Raw genomic sequence first — 23,599 nt, 5'->3', positions numbered from 1 at the left:
GGCTAAAAACGCCAATCCCTCCGTCATTCCTCAACACGAGGTGATCTCCGTTTGAAACGCTGGTGGGAAAGGCGGCGGGTTATATGCATCCCTTCAAGGAATGCTAGGCCTTTTATTTTCACTGAACTGATGGGAGGGGGGCAACTAATCCGAACAGGGCCAGGAACAAAATGGATTTCTGTCGTCCATGATCGACTCCGATCTCAGACTTTTCCGTTGGGATTATCTTACGTTCCACAAATGTCGATGCTGACTTCTGCGGTTGTTTGCAAACACAAGAAGCAGCTGCATCCGCTCGCTGTAGCACCTTCAGTGTTGCTCGGGGCTCTTCAGGCAGCAATAAAAGATATTTGGACAAAAAAAAAAACGAATGAAAAGGATCATCCATCTATCAATTATCGCTGTCGCTTGTTTCGGGGCCAGCAGGTCAAGCAGGGACTCCCAGGCATCTCTGTCCACAGTCCACCTCTTCCTGCTCTTCCAGGAGGATTCCAGGCATTCCCAGTCCAACTGAGAGACTTCGGTTGCTGCCCGTGACACTACGTGCCCGACTCGTACCTATACAGCTCCTCATTCAGGCTGCGCCCAAATGAGCCCCATAGAGGCTCGATCGCCAGGCCTGGCTCCAGGGTGAGGCCCCGGTAACCCATGTCCAGGCGAGGGACATCTAGCTCCTTCCTGTCCTATAATCCATACAAGTGTTTTGAGCTGCTCTTTCTGGCCTGTCAGCCAAGAGACCTTGGGAGACCCTGTGCCCCCGACAGCACAGCCCCCAGGATCATTCAGGAACACAAACTTCTCCACCACCATAAGGCAGCAATTCACGGAGGAGCCAAAAGGATTATAAAATAGTATTTATATTATTTTAAGAAGGAAGCAATCTACTCTGTTATTAGCTCGTCAGTCCGGTCAGAATTAAACTCAGTCTGTCCAAATCGAGGTCACTCAAAGAGCTATCTGCAACAGGTAAGATATTCATTGCTTGCAACTTTTCCACAGAGACCCGCTCCCAAACATCTGAACTGTTGCTTTAAGAGTGATGGATGACCATTGGACCCTGAGAGCGAGCTGATAAACACCTGTTCCGTTTCAGGGGTGTAAAATTAAAGACGAAGAAAAAAAAAAAAAAAGGGCACAGTGTGTGAGAGGAAAAAACTCAGTAAGACAGAAGTTAGTGGGAGGAGAAACAAGGAGTCGTATAAATGATTATACATATCTGCAGAGCCGGACACATCTGAAGGGCGCTGCTGCAGACTCCACACGCTGCCATCCGCTTAACAGACGGTCCGACTCGCGTGACAGACTTCACAGATTTGGTTTAACAACAACAACAAAAAAAGTTAAATAAAAACAAGAGAGAGAGAGTGAGAGAGAGAGAATAAGAAGAAGAACTTAAATCTGGATATTCTGCTCCTGTTCTGACCGGCGGACCGAGGAGGGGACGGTCATGGATCCAGTCGTGGAAGTGGTGGCTTTGGTCCTGGGGTTTGTCGGGTGGGTGATGGTCGGGGTGGCGCTGCCAAACCGCTACTGGAAGACCTCCACGGTGGACGGGAACGTCATCACCACCTCCACCATCTACGAGAACCTGTGGATGTCCTGCGCCACGGATTCCACCGGGGTCCACAACTGCAGGGAGTTCCCGTCGCTGCTCGCTTTGAGCGGTACGTTGAAAACAGAAAAAAACCAACAAATCTGTCATGAAGGTGCAATGAATCCAACCAAGTAGGGATTAAATAATTGTGTTTTTTCCTATTTAATCTTCTAATTCTCATATTTGGACCCTGTGCATTAAAAAGGAAAACTTTTAGAGACCATCAATGTTCGTTTGCAGCTTTTTGAACGACACATTTTACAATCAGGCTCAATCAGTTCGTCATTTAAGACAACAAAATTTAATTTAGTTCCGTTTCTGTGTGTTTAACGCCCAGGTTACATCCAGGCTTCTCGGGCCTTAATGATCGCATCCGTGGTTCTGGGTTCCTTCGGGCTGGTGGGGGCCCTGATAGGGATCCAGTGTTCGAAAGCCGGAGGGGAGAACTATGTTCTGAAAGGGAGGATCGCAGGCACCGCCGGGGTCTTCTTTATCCTGCAAGGTAACCAAAGGGGGGAAAAATAAAATAAAATCAGCCAGGGGAGTTTCTTTGATAATTGCTATATGACCTCCTGATAAAGCCGGTAGATAAGGAACTTCTCCAGGAAGACAATAAATCAGGTTTTGTTGCACATCTGAATCAGTCCTCTGTACAATTTGTGCCTAATTGCTTAAAGACTTTAACTCCATCTGAGCTTTCCTGTTTCTTTCTTAACCAATAAAGAACTTTATTCATTTTTTTATCTGCCAAAAGGTTTGTGCACGATGATCTCGGTGTCCTGGTACGCCTTCAACATCACCCAGGACTTCTTCGACCCCTTCTATCCTGGCATAAGGTGAGCTGTTTCCACGGGGCTGGGTTCGCACGTATGAAACGGTTTAGCGTGCTGGTCGGCTGCAACTCTGCTGTTTTTAACCCCTCAGGTACGAAATAGGGGAAGGACTCTACATCGGCTGGTGCTCCGCCGTGCTCGCCATCGCCGGGGGCGTCTGCCTCGCCTGCTCCTGCAAGATGGCCCAGGAGGAAAAATAGTGAGTTCGTGTTCGCGACTTTCCCCTCGCCGCGTCTTCTGGGAACGCGTCTGCCGGAAAGGAAAAGGGTTACAGTGTGACTAAACTATTGACGGGCCCGTTGTTGATTAACTGCGATTAATCAGAGCTTGGCTTGTTTGCGTCGCTAAATGAGGACAAGTCTGGGCCGAGTGTCTGAGGGGAGCCTTTCGAAACTACCGAAGACCGTTATGAGCACCTTCTTTGGTTCACTGGGTTCAAGAAAAACTTTATAAACTCACAAGCAGAGTAAAACGAGCACCAATCGACGACGTGTTCTCACGAAGGGAAATACCAGGAATAAGTGAGCAGCAACCTGACCTTGAGCAGGGGAGTATAAAAGCATTTTAAAAAGTGAATATAAAGCCCCATAAGGGATGAGACAGGGAGTTAAAAGGTACCGCGGTGTGTGCCATGTGCCGTGTGGTTGGAAAGTGTCAGAGTCGAGGGCCACCCAGTGGTTGGGTGAAATAAGGCAGCTCTGTAAAATGACTGCAATCAATGTGCTAAAATAACAACGGCTCAGGTATTCAGCTGTTGTCAAATGGCCAAAAAAACAACAATAAACCTATAAATAAAGTGATTAGTAACGCTTGTGCTTTTCACACTGAAACAACTTTAGTAAATAATGGTCAAAATCTTGTGTTTTTACAGAACATGCTGGAAATAAATACACAGGCGGGTATTAAAGTAAAGGAAAAAAGCATTTAAAATGGATAACATGTGACATATCAGACTTAACCAAAATGCAGGGACTAAACCAAAATGCCAAATAAGAATAATAATGTTAATTTAAAAACAGAGAGATTGAGACCCATACCTCTTCCATGGTGACTCAGAGAGCCATTAGCAGCCAGGTGGTCGTAATGAAATGCAACAACTAACCGATCATCAGCAGGTGGGTCCGCCTCGATAAAAGCAGTCATTTTGGTAGTTTGCCGCTCTGGGATAAACAGGTAAGCAGAGCTTAAAGGAGCTGTTGTTGCTTCCAGCACAGCAGTCTGAAAAGTCCTTTTTCAAACCGTTTGGGGGTCATCTGTTGAACAAAGCTGATGCTGTTTTACGAGCAGAAAATATTTAAGATGGCTGCCAGTCTTCCCAAGGAAGAACGTGGCATCTACCCCGAGGTCAGACCGTAAAAAGGCTTGGAGAGATTAGAAAAAAACTAAAAACTACATCTTTAACGTCTACGTAGGTGGTAAATATTTAAGTTTGTGATAGGATAGTTGCGAAAAAGAGCGTGATCTGTTTGAAGGGGATTGTCTGGAAAAAAAGATTGTTATCAAAACTTAGGTTTGTAAAGTTGTGTCTAAACCAGCGGTGTCCAGTCCTGGTCCTGGAGGACCACTGTCCTGCAGGTTTTAGATGTTTCTCTGCTCTTCAGCAGGTCTTTAAGTTCTGCAGAAGCCTGTTAATGTCTCAGTTGTTCAGATCAGGCGTGTCGAAGCAGAGAAACATCTAAAACCTGCAGGATAGAGACCCTCCAGGACCAGGACTGGACACTGCTGGTCTAAACAAAGTGCAGGACTGTAGAACGATGTCCTTATGGACAGTTGAGAGATGTTTGTTGATAATACACAGCCTCATGTTTGGAGCAAACCCAACCCCTCGTGCCGACTGTAAGACACAGTGGAAGGCTCGTCCTGCAGCCACAGGACCTGGACACCTTCAGCTCGTCCAATAACCGGAACAAACAGTCGCACCGGTTGAGTCGAGTGATTAAAATATGATTTCAAGCACAAAAACCTACAACAGAACCCCTAAAATAACACAAAAGGAATCATATTGTTGCAGTGATTTAATGAAGAAGAGCCAAAACCAAAGTGAGGGACTGAAAGCTCGTAGAGAAGACAAAGACAGTCGTCTACAAACCAGTGAATCGTGGGACGTTCTCAGCTTTTAGCCCAACGTTTCCTCGTTTCACCGTAGTTTAAAGACAGATGTACCGTGTTGTTTGTTTCAGGGTGTACCCTTCTAATTGACCATCTTGTTTTGCAGCCCGGTGGCCTATCAGAGCAGGGGGACGGCGTACTCCGGAGCGGCGCCGAGCAGGAGCGCTGCCGCCAGCACCTACGGGCGGAACGCCTACGTCTGAGCGCCGTTTGTTCCTACGCCATTTTTACACCGAGCTCTCCGTTCACGGCTGCGGATGCGTCAAATGTTTACTGTCGGCCCAGCACCGCCGCGCTGTAAATAAAATGATGGGTTTTTTTTTTTTTTTTTTTTCTATGAAGCAGATGATTTAAATGACAGATTTGATTCTGTAAAGATTGTACAAAACACAAACAGACTTTTTTATTGATTTTGATGATTTTTTTATGGCTCGAATACATGAAGTCAGTCACGTTTTTTTTTTTTTTTTTTTTATTTTAGGAAATTCAGACAGTGATCTGCGGAAACACAAACAGACTTTTGTGAGGTCAAAAGAGGGACGATTCAGATATTGTTTGCGTGATATTTTGTACAGTTTTGTAAAGCGTGTCTAACGGAGGGTGCAGGACGGGTTGTTTTTGTTCAAACTGTAATTCTTTGTACTACTGAGCTCCATGAATGGTTTCATTCTGAACGCTGAACTTTTTACTCCTAACAAATGGTTTGGGAAATGTGAGACGTTTGTCCATTTTTCAAGCATCAGCTCGGATTGAACCCAAAACTTATGCTTCCATCGAAACACATTATGTTTATATTTTATTTTTAATAAACAGCACAAAACGTAAGGTTCGGTGGGTTGTTTCTTTGTTGTGACAATGCTCCTTGGTGATAAATCTTCTACAGTTGGAAAGCTTGTTTGTTTCCCCTTAAATGGGACCACATCTGTGAGGAAAACACTGATCCGTCTGCGGGTTGAGCAGCAGAAACGAGTATGTGGGTCGGTCATGAACGATTCGTTCAAATGAACGAATCTTTTGAGTGAACGAACTGAACCAAATCCCTTTAGTCACCAATTTGTTCGTTACTTAGTTCAGTTGAGAAAAAGAAAAAAAACTGTGTTCAGCTGAGTTCACTGGGAGTGGAACCTCTGCGTTCTTCGACTCACTCATGACATAAATCTAAACAACGCAGCGGCGTGCAGGCGGGGCAGGATTCACTCAGCAGATGTACCGCTGATTCGCACGTGTGCAGAAACAACATCCTGAAGCCGAGGAGTGATCCGTATAATGAACAACATTTTCTGTTTGACGGATGTTGATGTCAGCCTTTCTCTGAATCTTTGAAATATGTTTGTGTCTTTTAAGCCCATGGGGGCTGGGCACCTTTTATGGTGTATGACACAAAAGAAATAAACTAAACTAACTAGCTGACTAACTAATAAACTGTGTGAACTGAAGGATTTGGTGAACAAATCTTTTGAATGAATCGTTTTAATGAACTGATTCTAGTGAATCAGTTCACTCAAAAGAGCCTCCGTTCCCATCACTACATGACACTGTTTTTTGTTTTTTTTTAGTTTGTGGCTGTTTTCTCAACCCAACAATGTGTTATGACAAATATTTAAGTGCATTGCTAGCCCAAAAAAATAAAACAGCCACTTGTTTGGCTAGCCATTAACCTAGATGAGTTTTTTGTGTCAGGTGGAGGAGTTCAAGAATCTGGGAGTCTTCTTCACGAGTGATGGGAGGACAGAGCGGGACATGGATCAACGTCCTCGTCTGCAGTAATGAGGGCGCCGCTCCGGTTTGTCGTGGTGTTGGGGGGCTGAGTTGAAAGACAGAACTCTTGATTTCCTGCGCTCCGACCCTCACCTGCGATCACGGGGAAGCCGGGCTCAGCCTCAGAGACAAGGCGAGGAGCTCCATGTTGTGGAGGAATGAGGGTGTCGCTCCAGCGAGCAGAGCTGATGCTCCTCCTCATCGAGTCAGCTGAGGTGGGTCGGATATCTGATTAGGATGCCTCCCTCTGGAGGTTTTTCTGAGCACATCCCATTGGGGGGAGAACCCGGGGAAGACTTAGAGATCTGGGGAGATCTTATGGATGGAATTTCATATTGTAGCCGGGGCATATTGCTACTGTTTCAGTGTTAGTTTGTTTTAGTTCTTGATTTGTTTTAATTTCATTTTTGTTTTAGTTTATTTATCTGTAGATAGTCATTGTTGGTTAAAAAAAACATATTTTATTAGCCCTCTGGCTTGTTTTAAGCCAGGACCTATGCTCTCCCTGGATCTTAGGCTGTTTTATTTAGAGTAAGGAGACTAGTGGGAGGGGAGTTTTTCTTTTCTTTTCTTTTCTTTGCTGTATTCACCAAGGGTTTTGGTGTGAGGGTGTTTTTGTTGGGGAACACTTAGGTGTATTTAGTTGTATTTGCATTTCCTTATTATTCTACTATATGACAGAGAAATTCTGAGACTATTTGCTGGGGCAGCAATGTATTGTATGGACTGATAACAATCCCCTCAGCCACTTAAACACAGCTAAATTGGGGGCAACCGAACAGCGTTGGGTAGCACAGTTGGCAGATTTTAACTTTTCTATCCGTTACAGATTAAATGTGAACACGGATGCCCTTTCAAGAAAGCCACCAACGATAACCGAGGCCGACATTCCTCTGCCGGGGACCTTGGTTCCCTTGATGAAACAGCTGAGTTGTCCAGATGTAACCCAACATGTGCTCCAAGCTGCAGTGTCTGTGTTCCCCTCTCATGCCCCTGATGACATCATCCCACTTCAAGAAGCTGATCCTACTATAAGTGCTTTTCTGAAGTCGTGGAGGACACAGAGACGTCCAGATAAAGTAGAAAGGGCCAGTCTCTCCCCAAAGGTCCTGGAGCTGCTTCGACAGTGGCATCAACTTCAGGTTGCTTTTGAGATCGAGATCGCCTGAAAATGGCCGCTGACCGTCGGAAGGAGCGTCATGATGCTGGGGGTCTGACCAGTGAATTGTCTGAAAATGAACTGGTCTATGTTCGAGATCACAGTAATAAAGGGAGGAATAAGATTCAGGATGTATGGAATCCCGTTATCCATGTGGTGATTAAAGCTCCAACTTCTGGAGGTTCTGTGTACACTGTTGCACCCTTGGATAATCGTCAGAGGCTGAGGACCGTGCACCGTTTGATGTTGAAACCAGTCCCTGTGGGACTCTGGCCTCAAGAGCCCAGGAGAGGTAAGGACATTTCTAACACTAGGGAAGAGGACGTGGATGAGGAGCTGGATTTTGTCTATGTGGTAACTCGATCAACAGGTGTAGAGGCACCGGCCTCCACAGTTCAGATGGCTGAAAATCAATGTACTCTCCCTGTTCTCCCTCCATCTGCTTCTATAGTTGCTCTTCAAGAGACTGGAAAAAGCTTGGGTCCCCTCCGAAGGACGACAAGGAAAACGGCCAGCTATCATTCAAACCCCCATCATCTTCCAGAGAGGCCAAGATGGAGGGCAGAAGGGGCTACAGTCTCTCAGATCACTAGTGCTGGTAGCAGTGTGGCTGACATTTTTCGACCATGGTGTTAGAAAATCTGTATATTGACGGGCCATCAACACAAAAAACTGGGGTAGATTGTAGCCGGGGCATATTGCCGTTTACTGGTTTCACTGTAGAGCAGATAAGGGCTGTTCCTTATGATTATCTGGCTGTCTAATGTTCTTGTTTAACTTGATTTCTTTTGTGTGTAGGTTGGCATGCTACTGCTTCAGTTTGTTTTAGTTCTTGATTTGTTTTAATTTCATTTTTGTTTTAGTTTATTTATTTTTGTTTAGGGAAAGGGAGTTTCTATTTTAGCCCTCTGGCTTGTTTTAAGCCAGGACCTATGCTGTCCCTGGATCTATATACCAAGTGTGGCCACTTGGTATAATAAAGTAAATCGTGACTATTTTTGCTTTTTGAAACATTTGTGAATTCAATAAACCGTTTGTACTCTGCAGCAGTGCCTCTGTCAATTTTTACAAACTTATCTGTGTAATCTGGTAAAAAATAAGATCTAAGCTGTATGTTAGACCTGAAAATATAGTTTTCACAAACAATAAAAGCGACAGAAGAATTGGTTTGATTATATGTTACAACGGCCTGCCATACTCCGTGTCGCTTTACACCGTGACAGATTGTAAACCGTAAATATTATGCGGCTCTGGACTCCCGGGCCTGGCCCATGCCGGCACATTATATGGGAGTGCCGCCAGTGTTAAAATAGTCTCTCCAATGAGAGAACCCCACGTTGTGAGACGAACCCGGATGTTCGCCGTGCGGACCAACCACGGAAATGTAGGCCAGGAAGGGAGGGGACGACGACACCAGACAGAGAGGGTTCATTTATAAAAGTCTACAGACAGTCACCGGGGTTGTTTCGCCGTCGTTAGGTTACAAGAAGTGGATTTACTTGGAGCAAACTCTAGTTATCGCCGCTGAAAGCAGACGTTAAACAGCCGTTCCGGCTGTGGAACCTTCGAGTGGCTCGACTCGTTTTCCGCCCGGAACACTGTCCGGCTGGGACGGTAAATAAATGTACCGTCGTAGCTCCGCTCCTTCGCTCTGTCACAGCGGGCTCGGCCACTTTCGATGACAGCCGCCGTTTCCGGTGGACGCAGGGCCGCGAAGTTCGTCTGTTTCGGAGCGGCAGCGTGAGCGGGTCCGGAGATGGAGTGGTGTCGGCGGGCAGGAGGAGTCGGCGGGCTGCTGTGTTCCTTGTCACTGCTCTGCGTCCTCCTGGACATCCAGCTGGACGGTAAGACTGCTTTATACGTTGGTTAAAAACACTTAAAAGAGCCTCAATAAACGCAAATACTGCGGCTCGACTTATTCGCTGTTTAAGTTGGAAAGTTTAGTTTTGGTGACAGGTGAGACCCCCCTGGCAGGTACGGTGGCTCCGAGGTGTAAATCCAAAATCCCATAAAACGAAACCTAATTTTTAAGAAAAAAAATTGAAAAACAATATAACTACCTATTGTTGTATTTTACACCTTATGGGTACCATATGTTGTAAAGTGATAAGTGTTTTTGTTAAAACAATACTACTTAAATGTTAGGAGGTAGCTTAAAAATAGTTCTGAACGTGTGCGCATGCGCAGCTAAGGGCAAGACTCATGCAAATTACAGTTTAATTATATATAGAAAAAATAACAAAAAATTAAGACGCAGAAAAGCGATTTTATTGTCAAGAATACCAGGTTTTTCCTTCATGTGTTTGTGCACTTTTGCATTGAGGTGTTAACATTGAATTTTTTTTATTATTATTATAGTTGTTTCTAAGAAACCTAAACACAAAGCTGTTAAGAGTCTAACAGCTGTGCCTTAAAGAAAGTGTTTGTCCTCCTTGAACTTGCCCCCAATTTTTGTCACATTACAACCCCAAATGTTGAAGTATTTTTACTGGGATTTTTATGAGACAGACCGACACAAAGTAGTGCTGGATTGTGAAGTGGAAGGAAAGTGATCCGTGTCTTTTTTTTAAACACTTTTTTTACAAATAAAAAGGAGAAAATTGTGATCCTCTTTCACTCTGATCCCCCCCCCGAACTAAAACCTAGAGCGGGGGTTCCCAAACTTTTAGACTCCCGACCCACAAAATGACCGTGACAAAGGCTTGGGACCCCATCTATTACTGGTTTAAGTAAACAAAAAGGGCTAAAACCCAGTTAAACGTGGACATAATGACACCATAAACATCTACAAAATCATTTTTATTCATTTATAACTTCTGCTCTTATACATTTTAACAATTATGGTGAAGATATACCATCAGAAGTTATTATGAAATCTGCAGTAAGTTAATATTTGGAGTTTAGCGCTTAGAGTTTCGTGACCCACATTGGTGTCCCGACCCCAGCTTTAAGACCCACTGATCTAGAGCCGCTGGTTGCTTTCAGGAATCCCCTGATTAGTAAATACAGTCTGTTCTGTGAAGGCCGTGGAGGAGTGGTGTCCAGTCCTGGTCCTGGAGGTTCCACCGTTCCTGCATGTCTTAGATGTTTCCCTGCTCTTCTGCAGAAGCCCATTAATCACTCAGTCGCTCAGATCAGGCGAGTCAAAGCAGGGAAACTACTAAAGCAGGCAGGATGGTGGCCCTCCAGGGACACACCAGACAGGTCAGGGGTGAGGTTGTTTCAGGGTCACGGTAAATCGCAGACTTGGAGACGGCAGCACGTTTGGCCGATCGGATGAACCCTCGCTGCAGATTTGAACTCAGGCTCAGGTTTGTGTTCCAGGCGTCCTCGGGGCGACGCACGCCGAGATCGAGCACCACTTGGAGATGGGCCGCAAGCTTTTGGCCGCCGGTCAGCTGGCCGAAGCCTTGTCCCACTACCACTCGGCTGTGGGTAAGATAACTCCGCTGTAACATTGACTCCAGTTGACTGGAGTGCGACGCCTCTGTAAAAAGTACAGATCTGGTGTCTCTTGACATTTTCCAGAGGGCGACTCGAAGAATTACCTGACCTACTACAAACGAGCCGCCGTGTTCCTGGCGATGGGAAAGGCCAGATCCGCTCTGCCCGATCTGAGCCGAGCCATCCAGCTGAAGCCGGACTTCCTGCCTGTGAGAAGCTCGCAGAAACCCGCCGAAGATCTCAACCTTCCGAAGCCCTGCTCCTCACTTCTTTTTGTCTGTTTTCAGGCCCGGCTGCAGAGAGGAAACATCCTGTTGAGGCAGGGAAACACGCAGGAGGCCAAAGAGGACTTTGAAACGGTGGTAGGTTTCGTTTCGTTTTGTTTTTTCTTCCTAAAATTAGGGCTCACACACACATGGACTTTTTTGTGTTACATGCTGGAGAAACAGTTGCGCTTTAAGATTTTTTTTTTTTTTTCCTTCTATTCGATTTTCAAAAGAGAAATATTCAGATTTCTAAACAGAAGTTGCTTAAATCAGCAAAGTGTTTTTATTAAATCGAGTCACAGTGATGCTAAGGTTTGATTCAAATGCCGAAGTTTTACCTTTTATACACCTTCTGAGCAGAGACGTTGTCACTTTTTTCTTCTTTTTTTCCTCTATTTCCTCTGAATGGTTGTAGTTAATCTAAATGAGTTACAAAATATTCAATTTTTTCACACTTTCTGACGTGAAAGTAATAAAAATTGCCTTAAAAACATCCTCCCTCTCATTATTCTGGCATTTAGCAAATAGAAAAAAAAATTTAAATCCTAATTGACCTAAAACAGGAAAAGTTTCATCTGATTTCACGTCAGACGGTGTGAAAAAATGCAGATTGGTCTTTTTTATTTAGTGTACATAAACGTCTGGTTTCAGCTGTACATACATTAACTGGAACTATGATCTTTTTGTAAATAATTGACAAAATAAGAACACGTGTGCTGGATTTTAAAACATTTTGAGAAAACTTTACAGGAACTGATTTGTGCTCAGGTCCAGTGGACTCCAGAGATTTAGTTGTTTTTTTTTAATTATGTGGACATATGTGACGGAGCGACCCTAAAAACCTCAACATGGAGACGTTTTTCTTCATCCCGCTCTATCCTGATTGGTCTGATTTAATTAATTTTTTAATATAAATTGAGAAAAACACATCTGTAGATGGGGTGTGAGGTGTAGTATCTACTGCAGGTTGCAGAACAGTGCCTGACCATTAAAAGGAGAAACCCTTTTTTCAGCTGCAGCGCTCCTCGGACCACAAAGAAGCCGAAGAGCAGCTGATGAAGACCAACGAGCTGGAGGAGCTGCAGGAGGAGGCCCACGCTGCGTACCACCAGGGAGACTACAGCGCCACCGTCTCCGTGCTGGAGAGGGCCATAGAGGTGGGTGTGGTCTTTGTAACAGAGCGTTTTGAAAGGAGAATCCTATTTAAACGTCCGGTTGTGTTCAGAGATGAAACCGACTCGTGTTGGTTAAAACGTTTGATTTTTTTTTTTTTTTTGAGGGTTTGAAGCCATTCGGTGTGAGTAAATGTCGTTATTTAAGCCGTTCGGTTGGATCAGACCCGTCTGTTTGCCCTCAGATATCCCCGTGGGATCCAGAAACCCGGGAGCTCCGTGCCGAGTGCTTCGTCCGGATGGGAGACCCGCAGAAAGCCATCCAGGACCTGGCGCCAGCGGCCAGGCTGCGCAGCGACAACCGCGCGGCCTTCCTGAAGCTCAGCCTGCTGCAGTACAGCCTGGGAGAGCACCGCGAGTCGCTCAGGTACGCGCCGCGCCGACTAGAGCTGAACGGTTCCCCCCCCTCCCCGAGCTCGGACCCGCTTACCCTCCTCCCTTTGTCTCCGTGCAGTCACATCAGGGAGTGCTTGAAGCTCGACCAGGACGACAAAGACTGTTTCAGCCACTACAAGCAGGTGAAGAAGCTCAGCAAGCAGCTGGACTCTGCAGAGGAGCTGATTCAGGAGGAGAGGTCGGTGCACTAAGAAACTGTTTTAGAATTTTACCTGTGAAACTAAAACTTCTGAAAAGACTGATTAAAGGAACGCATGCCGCCCGCCACCTTTCCTTTAAGCCAGAGCTTTAAACCATCATCTCAAACCTCAGAAAGATGTATAAAAGGACGTATGTGATGTGTCGTGTTCTCCGCCCTCAGGTACCAGGAGGCCATCGATAAATACGAGTCGGCGATGAAGACCGAGCCCAACATCCTGTTCTACACAAACCTGGCAAAGGAGAGGATCTGCTTCTGCCTCGTCAAGGTCAGACAGGATGACATCATCTAAATTAAAACCTTAATAAGGAGGGGGGGTGATCAGGTCTTCCTCTTGTCGGGTGAATGGTAGGGGGGACGATTTGAAGATTCGTCCTGAGACAACTTGTTTCTTGTTTCCCAAACGGCAGCTCCAGTTGGCAAACGAGGCCATAGACGCGTGTTCAGAGGCCCACCAGAGGGACCCTCGGAACGCCAACATCCTCCGAGACCGAGCGGAGGCCTTCATCCTCAACCAGGACTACGAGAAAGGTGACAGGACAAAAAAAAAAAAGAATAAATAAATAAATAAGGCTTTGATCGAGTCGGCTCCTCGGGAGTCGAGAGAGATGACGGTCTGCGTTCGAAGCGTTAAACATCCTGTTAGCGAGGCATGAAGCTCAAAGCGCCGCTGCGAGCATCGTGCTGAAAACGCGTCTGAAGGTGTCGTAAACAAACACGTTCAGAGCCTCGTTGGGGGGGGGCTTTATTGCTCCTTTTCCACCGTCTCTAAAGGTCCCGGCTCCACTCTACTCGGCTTGCTTTGCGAGTGTTTCTACGGCATTTTTTCAAGACCGGTCCCTGCTTTCCTGGGTGACGCAAGCTTAGCTTCCTGTTCACTCATTGGTCGTGGGTGTGGTCAGACAGTTTACTGACATCTGAAAACACACAATAGGAATATCTGTTAATAAGCGTATGATGTCGACATGCAAGTTTCGGTAGCTCACACTCATGGCGTAGGAAGTCTGGAGGTGTGGCTTTGGCCGGTGGAAACGTGATGCATTTTTTATAGAGCCGAGCCGAGTAGAGCGGTGCTGCTGAAGTAGAGCCAGTGGAAAAGGGGCTCTAAGGGAGGTTTAGCCAAGATGTTGCCTTTTTTCGGTGCGAACCAAAAATCGCTGACCAAGCTGAATCTGTGGTGCCGCAGCTGTGGAGGACTACCAGGAGGCGAGGGAGTTCGACGCCGAGAGCAACTCCATCAGAGAGGGGCTGGAGCGGGCGCAGAGGCTGCTCAAGATCTCCCGGAAAAGGGACTACTACAAGATCCTCGGCGTCGGCAGGTGAGCGGCCGTTCGTTTTCGGGCGACGTTTGCTCTCCAGTTTACGCTTCGATGAAACGCATCGTCTCCTCCCTCCTTCCTCAGGAACGCCAACAAACAGGAGATCATCAAGGCGTACAGGAAGCTGGCGCAGCAGTGGCACCCGGACAACTTCCAGTCTGAAGCCGACAAAAAGGAAGCGGAGAAGAGATTCATTGACATCGCTTCAGCTAAAGAGGTCCTCACCGACCCAGGTCAGGAGCTCGCGTTTATACTCATGTTTTTAATTCTGTAAATTTACCAAACCTTTCAGCTTCTGAGCCTTTAAATTAAAGCTGCAGAGTGACCCCTAATTCTAGTTAAAGATACAAAAAAAAAAATGCTAAGAGATTTACCAAAGAGTCTTTAACTAATATCAGTTTTAATCATTTAGGACCACAGCTTTGTATCTCTTTGTAGCAGTGAAGGCTAATTATGTTGTTGGGAATGATTTTAGGTCTTAAACCTGTGGCTAATCTGCCAGAGCCGACACAGAAATGGCCTCAACTCTGTCAGTTTTACAAGCAGTCGAGCTAAAACGTGGCAGTGGAAGTAGATGAGAGTCATCCTCAACAGCTACTCAGAGCGCTAACTGATCACACGAGAGCTCTGGTTATAAAACACAGACGTGCGAGGCAGCAGACTCAAAGGAATGCTGTTTTTTTTAAAAATTATTATTATTATTACATTAGTTGTGATTAAAACTCACCTTCCTGATCTGTCTATGGAGCACAGTCATCAACTGTAGTTGGCATAAGAAAAAAACCCAGCTACTTTTAAAAATATATATATTTATAACACCATCTAAGGGTCCTCAAATAGTCTTCAAAAGTCAAATTAATAGTAAAAATTCTTTTTTTTCACCATAATTGTTACAGATGATAAAAATTGTAATAGACAAAAATAGCATCATATTATAATAATAATAATTAGGACTGTCTGTGCTGTCATTTTGTCCTTGTTTTAATATTAATATCAGTCAGGTTTGTATGTTAGAAATGGGAATATTTTTGGCCACAAACGTCTGCTCTAAATCTGATCACCACAGGGTTTATAACACCAGTGTTCAAAAATAAAAAAGCTGTGGGGAGAAAGAAACCCGAACCAGCTGCTTCCTGGATCTCTGAATTACCACAGAAACCTGAAAGCAGCTTAAACCTCCGTCTCTGTGGGGGAAAAGTCTGAAAATGAGAGTTGTTTCGGTGAATAACCTCCGACCGTCTCCTCCCTCAGAAATGAGGCAGAAGTTCGACGAAGGTGAGGACCCCCTGGACCCGGAGAACCAGCAGGGCGGAGGGCAGCGGGCCTGGCCGTTCCACTTCAACCCCTTCGAGTCCGGCGGCAACTTCCACTTCAAGTTCGAGTACAACTGACAGGCGGGACGGGGCCGAGACACGGGGGGGCGGACGTCTTCCCCAGGACTTTAACGCCAACCTGGACTCCTCGCTGCGGTCGGAGCAGAATTGAACGGACGCTGCAGCTTGTTTTTTTTTTGTTTTTTTTTAATAGAAATCTGAAAGGTGGTGGCTGTTTTCTCTCCTTGTGCCATTCTTTGATCCTGCTCTCCTTTAATACAGGAAGTCCAGGAACCTCTTTTTTTTTTTTTTCCTTCTTCTTCTTCTTCTTGCTCGCAGTATTCTCCAGAGGAACGACCCGCGTAGAAACAAAAAAATCGAGATGTTTGTTCTTTTAGCGACGGATCCGTTCAGCGGAGCTCTCAGACGCTCCGTCACGTCAGACGTGTGAATGTAAACGGACTCCCCGTGGATCTGAAGATCGTAGCTCCGGGGCGATTTGGGGGTTTCGCTTTAAAACTAAAAGGTTTGTCGAGGTTCTCCGGCGAGGAGCGCGTTGGACTGAACCGAAAGAAAAGCACCCGACGTCCGGACCGAGCGTCTCATCCAAGGTTTCTCTCCGCCTTTCTGCTCATTTCAAAAGACGAGAAGTTGCACTTTTTTTTGTTGTTTTTTTTTTTACATGAAAACTCCACAGCTTCTCCACTCCCGAACTGTTACTGTGGGCTTTTTGTTTTTTTAACAAAAGCCTTTACTCAAACCCAGTGTGTTGTCTGTGGCAATCTGAGAGCCTCGTTTATAAAGAGAGAAATGTTCAGCCGAGCTGGGATTTCTTCTTCTTCTTCTTAGCCTGGCTTGACTGGGAGGTGGGGAAAGGCCTACAACCATGGTTCTGTTACTTTATTACCTCGATCTTTTCCCCGCTCAAAGTAAAGTTACAGAGAGGAAGGTCAGCAGGTTTTAGTGGAGAATCTAAAGATCCTGACAGGAAACCATCAGAGAGAGAAATGTTTTTCTTAAAAACTGTATCTGACAGAACTTGCAACTTGTAACGCCTCAAAGCAAGCAGTTTATTTCACCCCAACGCTTTCGCTTCGTTAATCAAATCTTCTTAAATCGTCTCTGATGGTCGTAGGTGCGAGCAAATCAGATCTAATGTGTTTTAAAACTGACGTCAAACAGCCAGCTTCACGTTTTATTTAATCTGTAACACCGGGGCAGAATATCTGACACATAAACGCTAGTCGGATTTAATTGCTTCACGAAAAAGGAAAAATATTTGGATAATATTTATCTGAAGTGTGGGAGTTTATGAACGAGGCTCAAACTCTGCAGCCACGCAGGACGCACACCTTAGGAGGGTTTTCTTTTCTTTTTTTCTTTTTTTTTTGCACAAACTTAAGTTATTTTGTAAATTCCCAGTTGAAAGACTAACTGGTTTTTTGTGTGAACCAAAATGTGACGGGGTCTTTGTATTTAAACCTGAAGAGAACTGATTTGTTTGTTTTTGGGTTTTTTTCCTCTCTTGCGATAAAGAAAATGTTGCCAAACAGAATCGGCTGATGTGGTCAAGTGTATTAAAGTGCAGAAATGGTCTAATTCCTCCTCTTGAGTTGTGTTCAGTGACATCCGTAGATTCTTAACTTGGTCCACAAATGCGACACGGACAAAGAAAAAAACCTGAAAGATGACAGATTTTGGCTAAATGTCCTCTGGTTTCCTATTGATCTGTAAAGTATAACAAAATGGCAGGAAAAGCCTCAAAGAGAGACATTTATTTTAAAACATTGTAACAAAGACACAACGCACTTCCACATTACACACACATACACACACGTCCTGCCGAGGTGACTTCCACTCCTGCCGCAGGTGTATTTCTCTTACAGTCATGGAGGGAATGGCTAAATCCAGAGTGTGGACGCAGAGGTTCGGCGTCTGGAGAGGCTGAGTTCAAGACGAACGAGACGAACAACTCGTCTCGTCCCGTCTCGCCTCCGGGGTTTCGGCCGCAGCCTGACGCCGGCGGGGCTCGGGACGGGAGGTGGCCGCGTGAGCGATGTCGGAACGCCACCTGAGCCCAGCGTCAGTGGCTGGCTCCGAATCCCGGCGTGTCTTCCAGCGTGTCGGCCTCCACCTCGATGGACACCACGTGGTGCCCGGGGATCATGGCCAGGCCCAGGACTCGGGGCTCGCCCTGGGAGAACGTGTCTGAGGACGGACAACGCAGCAGTTAGCACATGTAACCGGGGATTAGAGTCTTTAAAAGCGGGGGGGGGGAGACAGACAGATGATGGTTTTGGTTCTGTTAAATCAAAAGCTCCTATATCTTAATTTGCATTTCTCCGTCCCGCATCGCTGCACGTTCCCTTGGAAATAGGAGGCAGAAGAGAAGAAACACGTGAGGAGACGCCTAACGTCTGCTTGTTGAAATAATCTCATGCTCCCAGAGAGGCAAGAAAATGTCTCGCTTCGAAGTCGATTTAAAGCAACTTCAAATAAACACTGGGTGCAGAAGAAGCTGATTCTGAAATCAAAAATCCAAAAGCAGCAGGAAGACCCGCTGGAGGCTAAAAGCCACAAAACAAATTGGAGCTCAGGATAATCTAATGAGCAATTAAACCAGTGGGAGCACTTTTGAATTTTGTCACGACGAAACGAACAAAATCGTGTCATTTTCAGGTCGAGCAAACAAATTAGAAATCAACCTGTTGATGAATCTATGAAAACATGGGGGGAATTACAAAATGTATGCTTAGCGCACGAGATGACGCTCGTGTAGGTTTATATTGTGGTAAGAAATCATGTTTATTATACTGATACGTTAACAATATACTTATGGAAGCACTACAGGGGAGAAAAAACAACTCAATGTTTTGTTTTGACTTTGCGTCCTGTCCGAAAAGCCACAGGAGGAACCTGAATCCTCCTCCCTACCTGTGGATTTGAGGAATTCCTGAGCCGAGCCGAGGATGACGTTGCAGTCCCTGTCTGTGCAGAGGAAGAGACCCACAAGGGTCCGGCCGTCTGTCATCCGGATCCTCATGTTCTTGTTGAGGAGCCCCTCCAGTTTCTGCCTGGCCTGGGAGGAGGAAGAAGAGGAGCAGGAGGAGGAGGAGGAGAAGGAGGACACTTCAGACTGGTCCTGAGTGAGGACACAAAACAAAGAGAGCAAATGATTACTCCAGACACTCATTCGGTTGAAGCATATCTAAATGAAGGCATATCTAAACTCCCACAGCCTACTTGTAGCTGCTGACAGGAACAGTTTCAGTGTCACTCATGATGCTGAACAGACATCTGTTCATGCTGTCATACTTTCACAAAGAAGACGTTTGTATTCATTAAATGCCCCGAGGTGAAAGTAAACTCAGTTTTCTGTTAAATATTAGCAAATAACTTCAGGTAGCTACAGGAAACCCAGCAGCTGCTCAAGCTAACTCGTTAGCCGGCGGCTAACGTTTAGCTACACTTGAATATTTGACAAAAAAAAGTTCCCTGAAAAAGCTTTTCTCCTCGAATTAATAAGGCGCAAAACCAACACGAACGGCCGTGTGAATGCTAAAAGCATTCATTAAAACATACATGTGTCGATGGACCATTTTCCTCAATCATTGTTGCTATAACACCTTCCCCCCTCATCCGCTGTTGCACACGGAGCCGTTTTACTGACGGACAGGCTTAAACCGGAAGTCTTGTTTTTCATTCAGCTCGTCTAAAATACATCCTTTTATTTATTTATTTATTTTTAAAAAGAAGCAAATTTCAGATGTTGAACGCCACAGTTTACTGTCATTTCGGTGGACGTTTCTTTCTACAAAATGAGCCCGCTGACTGGGCGTCATTTAAAGGCGCTGAGTCCATGTTTCCAGCAGGAGGCGCAGTAACACCGCCATGACATGATACCAGTGAAAAGGAACTCCTCCTGAATCATCGTGAACATGAGCAGGCTTCTTTTCTGATTATAAAACCATTAGGCATCTTTATGTTGTCTGCAGTATAAAAATAACAAACCCAACTGATCACAAATTTTAGTATTAAAATCTCACCTAAATTTACTAAAACTAATCACCGTATGGGTATTTTATAATAGTGCAAGAATGTACAATGACACATGTGCAATGGTAACATAAAATGTAACAGTATTGTGCTCCGAAATGTTGTGTTTTTTTATTACAACTCAATTTAATACAGTCAAATTCAGATTTCAATCCTATTACATACAGTCCAAGTAAAATCAATTACAATACATTTGATGTTGAAACAGATGTTAAAATACCATTTAATAAAAAGTTATTTAAATAAAATATCACCTTTACATTTGGTGTTCAAAAGAAACTTTTTGATTCCACCTCAAACTGTGTATGAAAACCATCCATCCATCTTCTACTACTTATTGGGTTGCGGGGACATAGGGTCCAGGAAAGAAACCCAGACCTCCATCTCTCCAGCTCCTCCGGGGAGATCTCAAGACGTCCCCAGGCCAGAGAGGACACATAATCTCTACAGAGAGTTCTGGGTCTGCTCCGAGGTCTCTTCCCAGTGGGATGTGCCTGGAAAACCTCCAAAGGGAGGCATCCAGGAGGCATCCTAATCAGATGAACCACCTCAGCTGACTTCTTTCTATGTGAAGGAGCAGCGGCTCTACTCCGAGCTCCTCCCAAATGACGGAGCTCCTCACCTCATCTCTGCTGCTGAGCTCAGCCACCCTACGAAGGAAGCTCATTTCAGCTGCTTGGATCCAGGATCTCGTTCTTTCGGTCATAGTCCAAACTTCATGACCACAGGTGAGGGTTGGAACGTAGATGGACCAGTAAATCGAGAGTTTTACCTTTCGACTACTCCGACTGAAGCAACGCCCTCATTACTGAAGACGAGGTCCCGATCCGTCGATCCATCTCCAACTCCTCCACCTGAGGCAGAGACTCACTCCTGACCCAGAGGGGAAGTCCCACCTGTTTCCAGTTGAGAACCCCGGCCTCAGCCTTAGAGGACCTGACTCTCCTCCTAACCACTTCAGACTGGGCTGTGAACCGTCCCAGTCCACGCTGGTGGAGTCCAACCCGCACCGAGTACGAGCTCCACTTCGTGCTGAGGATGAGGACGCAGCTCCGGCTTTGGTTCTGCAGTCACAACGTCACAAGCCTCCTCCTGATCCACTAAACACCTGCAGACCGGAGAGTCAGACTCTCCTGACTCCCTTAGCAACCCAGCAAGGGTAAAGACCTGGTCCACAGTTCCAGGACTGGGACAAAAGCCACCCTGCTCCTCCTGGATCTGAGGTTCCACAATCAGTCGGAGCCTCCCTTTCAACACCCTGGGAGGCTGAGGCGTGTGATCCCCCCGATAGATGGAGGACACTGTCCTGGTCCCCCTTTTGAGTAAAGGACACCACCACCCCGGTCTGCTGCTCCACAGGTGTCCTCCTCAATGAAGAGACGTGTCAACCATGACGGCCCCACAGCATCCAGAGCCTTCACCTCCTCAGGGTGGATCTCGTCCAGCCCCGGGGCCCTGACTGCCTCGGAGACCTCTGCCACGGTGATGGTCTCGTCTTCAGAACCTGCCTCCTCAAAGGTGGACATGGTGGACAAATGAAGGAGCGTCTCAAAGTGCTCCTTCCACAACAACACCCCCAGTCCGGGTCAGCGGTTCCCCACCCCAGTCCAAGCACAGCCTGGGACAGGACCCGCTTTCCCTTCCTGGGTCCTCGAAGCCAACCAGGTATGAAAACTTAGGAGTGTTTTCAATCTGTTAGGACACTTCAGGTAACCGTTAGAAGGATTTTGTGTCCAGATGGCAGCCAAGACGTTGACACATCTGTGAATGAGCTTCCGTGCCGGCTCCCCGGCTAACTCTGAGAAGGAAATGTCCCGCTTTCACGTAAAAACCTTCGGCTGGGATGTGCTCAGCGTGTTTAAGCGGCGAGCGCCACCTCTAACCGAGTCCCCCCACCCACCTTCCTTCCTCTCTGGCTGAGCGAAACGTTTAAGCGTGATCCTCCCCCCCAGGGGGGCTGCCTCCTGCTCAGGCGGCGGGCTCCGAGCCGGCGCCGTCCTCTGTGTGTCACGCTGCATAAAATCTGGGTTAGCAGGAGCTGGGCACCCAGGGGAGGCACTTGTCCCTCCCCCCCCTCATCCCTGACACGTCTCTCCTGCCAAACGGATGCAGAGAGGGAGGCAGGGAGGGAGGGGGGGGAGATGTCGGGGCCTGCAGCGCTCAGCATCCTGGCTGGTCTCATCCTCTCTCTCTCTCTGTCTCTGTCTCGTTTCTGTTCCAGTCACACAGTGAGACACATGCACAGTTATGACTGCAAATAATGTGGGTGAGGGGATACAAGCTGCACACTAAGTGAGGTCGTCTCACCAGCCGTTCGGCTTGGCACCAGCTGACACCTCAGAGGGCCAGAGGCTGAACGGAGGAGGAGGAGGAGGAGGGGGGAGCTACACACTCATGCTCTTCCTCATCACACACATCTGCTCTCCTCTCGTGTCTCGCCGCGCACTGTTTCTCTCTCTGGCTTGGCAGATGTGGTGGTTGGCTCAGGCGCCGGCGAATTCCTCCACTGTTGACAGCGGGAGCCGAGCCCGAGCCGGAGCGGCTCAGGCACCTGCAGCCGCCGAGGAGCCGCAGGTGCAGCGACCAATCAGAGAGCGGCAGAGCCTCCGGGTGGCAGGTCCGGGGGCCGGACGGAGGGTCGCACCCGACGCCAACTGAAAAGCTTCGTACAATCGTATACCTGTCTCCTGACCTGCTCAGGTCCAACAGATGGATGAACTGAGCCCAGTTTGACCCTTGACCCCTGACCTCAGCTCTCATCTTTCACCTCCTTTCTTTATCTTCTACAGAGGACTTCAATAACTCTGTTTATTCTTGCATCCGTTAACAGTTTGATGAGACTTTTTTTTCCCTCTTAGTTTTGTTTATTTACAAAAAGCTGTATGATTTAAACTGTTATTGACTAAAGCAGGGGTCCTCAACTGCTGGGTCTAGGACCAGTTCTGGCCCACAGATCATTTGCTGCTCGGCTGCATGGAGGTCACTACTACTTCATTACTACTTTTAGCTAATTTTAGCTTTTAGCTTATAGCTATCATTTTGCTACATTTGGCTTTTAGCTAGCCTTTAGCTTCTTTTAGCTAATGTTTAGTACTTTTAGCTAGCAGTTTAATCCTTTTAGTTTTGAGCTAGCATTTACCACTTCTAGCTATTGTTTAGCTAATCTTCTTCCTCTGTGCTCGACGAGCTGTTAATGTAGACGCTGTCGCCACCTACAGGCGCGGAGCGGGACGTTCAGGCTTATTAGACAGATTTTATTTATAAACAGAGAAGAACATCAGTTTAAAAAGAAAACCTGGAGCCTGGGGAATCAAAACATTTAAGTGCAAATCTGAAAAAAAAAACTGTAGTTATCGCGACAAAACAAGCGTAATCAAAGTGATTTTATTGCAAAGCCATTTTATTTTGTTTGTCCAAAGTGCTGCACACTGCTGGAACAGATCCAACAAAGACACGGATAATAAAAAACACATGACAAAAACAATGAAAGCAGAATAAAATATATTAAGAGACTAAAAGAGAAATGGAAGCCACTGAAAACAAGTGTTTTTAAGAGAGACTTATTAATATTTCAGTTATTTCAAGGCAAAAAGCTTCATTTTTATGAAACATTGAGACCAATCCGTATCTCTAGATGAAAATAAATCCAGTTTTCAGCTGTTTGAGGAAACAGTCAAGAGAAAAACGATATTTTGGCTCATTTCCGTCAGGTTTCTTTGACCATTCTTTGATCATTTTTTATTGAGAATAAAACAGAAACAGGCGAAGCTCAGTTTGAGGAGACTGAAAACTGTTAAAAGTCAGATTAAATCTCAGCCTCAGAAACAGAAATGAGCCTTTTTTTAATTTAAATTATTATTACTATTATTATTTCCCTCCTCCTGTCGTGGTTCCATCCCCACCACAAGCAGTTAATTTTTTAAGCAACACAATCTGATGTAAGTCTGGGCATGGCTGCGGCAGATTCCCCCCCCCCCCCCC

At 46.1% G+C, this 23,599-nt stretch overlaps 3 protein-coding genes across 3 annotated transcripts; 2 read left to right on the top strand and 1 right to left on the bottom strand.

Moving 5' to 3' along the window:
- Positions 1 to 1,195: 1,195 nt before the first annotated feature.
- cldn15a (claudin 15a) lies at positions 1,196 to 5,361 on the top strand. The gene is made up of 5 exons (XM_017436128.3): positions 1,196 to 1,664; positions 1,932 to 2,096; positions 2,349 to 2,430; positions 2,519 to 2,626; positions 4,643 to 5,361. The coding sequence occupies exons 1-5, from the start codon at positions 1,448 to 1,450 to the stop codon at positions 4,737 to 4,739; spliced, it is 669 nt and encodes a 222-aa protein (XP_017291617.1). The 5' UTR covers positions 1,196 to 1,447; the 3' UTR covers positions 4,740 to 5,361.
- Positions 5,362 to 8,838: 3,477 nt separating this feature from the next.
- On the top strand, positions 8,839 to 17,161 carry dnajc3b (DnaJ (Hsp40) homolog, subfamily C, member 3b). Its single transcript, XM_017436126.3, has 12 exons — positions 8,839 to 9,297; positions 10,778 to 10,888; positions 10,982 to 11,106; positions 11,185 to 11,259; positions 12,177 to 12,320; positions 12,521 to 12,702; positions 12,790 to 12,909; positions 13,093 to 13,198; positions 13,341 to 13,461; positions 14,117 to 14,249; positions 14,334 to 14,482; positions 15,501 to 17,161. The coding sequence occupies exons 1-12, from the start codon at positions 9,210 to 9,212 to the stop codon at positions 15,638 to 15,640; spliced, it is 1,494 nt and encodes a 497-aa protein (XP_017291615.1). The 5' UTR covers positions 8,839 to 9,209; the 3' UTR covers positions 15,641 to 17,161.
- A 147-nt stretch (positions 17,162 to 17,308) lies between these two features.
- Positions 17,309 to 19,275, bottom strand: naa38 (N-alpha-acetyltransferase 38, NatC auxiliary subunit). The gene is made up of 3 exons (XM_017436145.3): positions 19,145 to 19,275; positions 18,497 to 18,704; positions 17,309 to 17,770 (listed from the first exon to the last, which is right to left on the bottom strand). The coding sequence occupies exons 1-3, from the start codon at positions 19,199 to 19,201 to the stop codon at positions 17,646 to 17,648; spliced, it is 390 nt and encodes a 129-aa protein (XP_017291634.1). The 5' UTR covers positions 19,202 to 19,275; the 3' UTR covers positions 17,309 to 17,645.
- Between the last annotated feature and the right edge of the window lie 4,324 nt (positions 19,276 to 23,599).

The sequence above is a fragment of the Kryptolebias marmoratus genome, linkage group LG7, assembly GCF_001649575.2.
Source record: "Kryptolebias marmoratus isolate JLee-2015 linkage group LG7, ASM164957v2, whole genome shotgun sequence".
In the NCBI taxonomy this organism is placed as follows: domain Eukaryota; kingdom Metazoa; phylum Chordata; class Actinopteri; order Cyprinodontiformes; family Rivulidae; genus Kryptolebias; species Kryptolebias marmoratus.
The sequence above is the reverse complement of the archived record's forward strand: the minus strand, read 5'-3'. Positions and strand labels throughout refer to the sequence as shown.

Bases quoted from the DNA above. Each gene is read 5' to 3' on its own strand.
- cldn15a (XM_017436128.3), top strand. From the start codon at position 1,448: ATGGATCCAGTCGTGGAAGTGGTGGCTTTGGTCCTGGGGTTTGTCGGG. The intron at 2,097-2,348 runs GTAACCAAAGGG...ATCTGCCAAAAG, and splicing joins GGTCTTCTTTATCCTGCAAG to GTTTGTGCACGATGATCTCG. The intron at 2,627-4,642 runs GTGAGTTCGTGT...CTTGTTTTGCAG, and splicing joins ATGGCCCAGGAGGAAAAATA to CCCGGTGGCCTATCAGAGCA.
- naa38 (XM_017436145.3), bottom strand. From the start codon at position 19,201: ATGAGGGGGGAAGGTGTTATAGCAACAATGATTGAGGAAAATGGTCCA. The intron at 18,705-19,144 runs GTATGTTTTAAT...GTCCTCACTCAG, and splicing joins AAAATGGTCCATCGACACAT to GACCAGTCTGAAGTGTCCTC. The intron at 17,771-18,496 runs GTAGGGAGGAGG...GTCCGTCCTCAG, and splicing joins GGAATTCCTCAAATCCACAG to ACACGTTCTCCCAGGGCGAG.
- dnajc3b (XM_017436126.3), top strand. From the start codon at position 9,210: ATGGAGTGGTGTCGGCGGGCAGGAGGAGTCGGCGGGCTGCTGTGTTCC. The intron at 9,298-10,777 runs GTAAGACTGCTT...TTTGTGTTCCAG, and splicing joins CCTGGACATCCAGCTGGACG to GCGTCCTCGGGGCGACGCAC. The intron at 14,483-15,500 runs GTCAGGAGCTCG...CTCCTCCCTCAG, and splicing joins AGAGGTCCTCACCGACCCAG to AAATGAGGCAGAAGTTCGAC.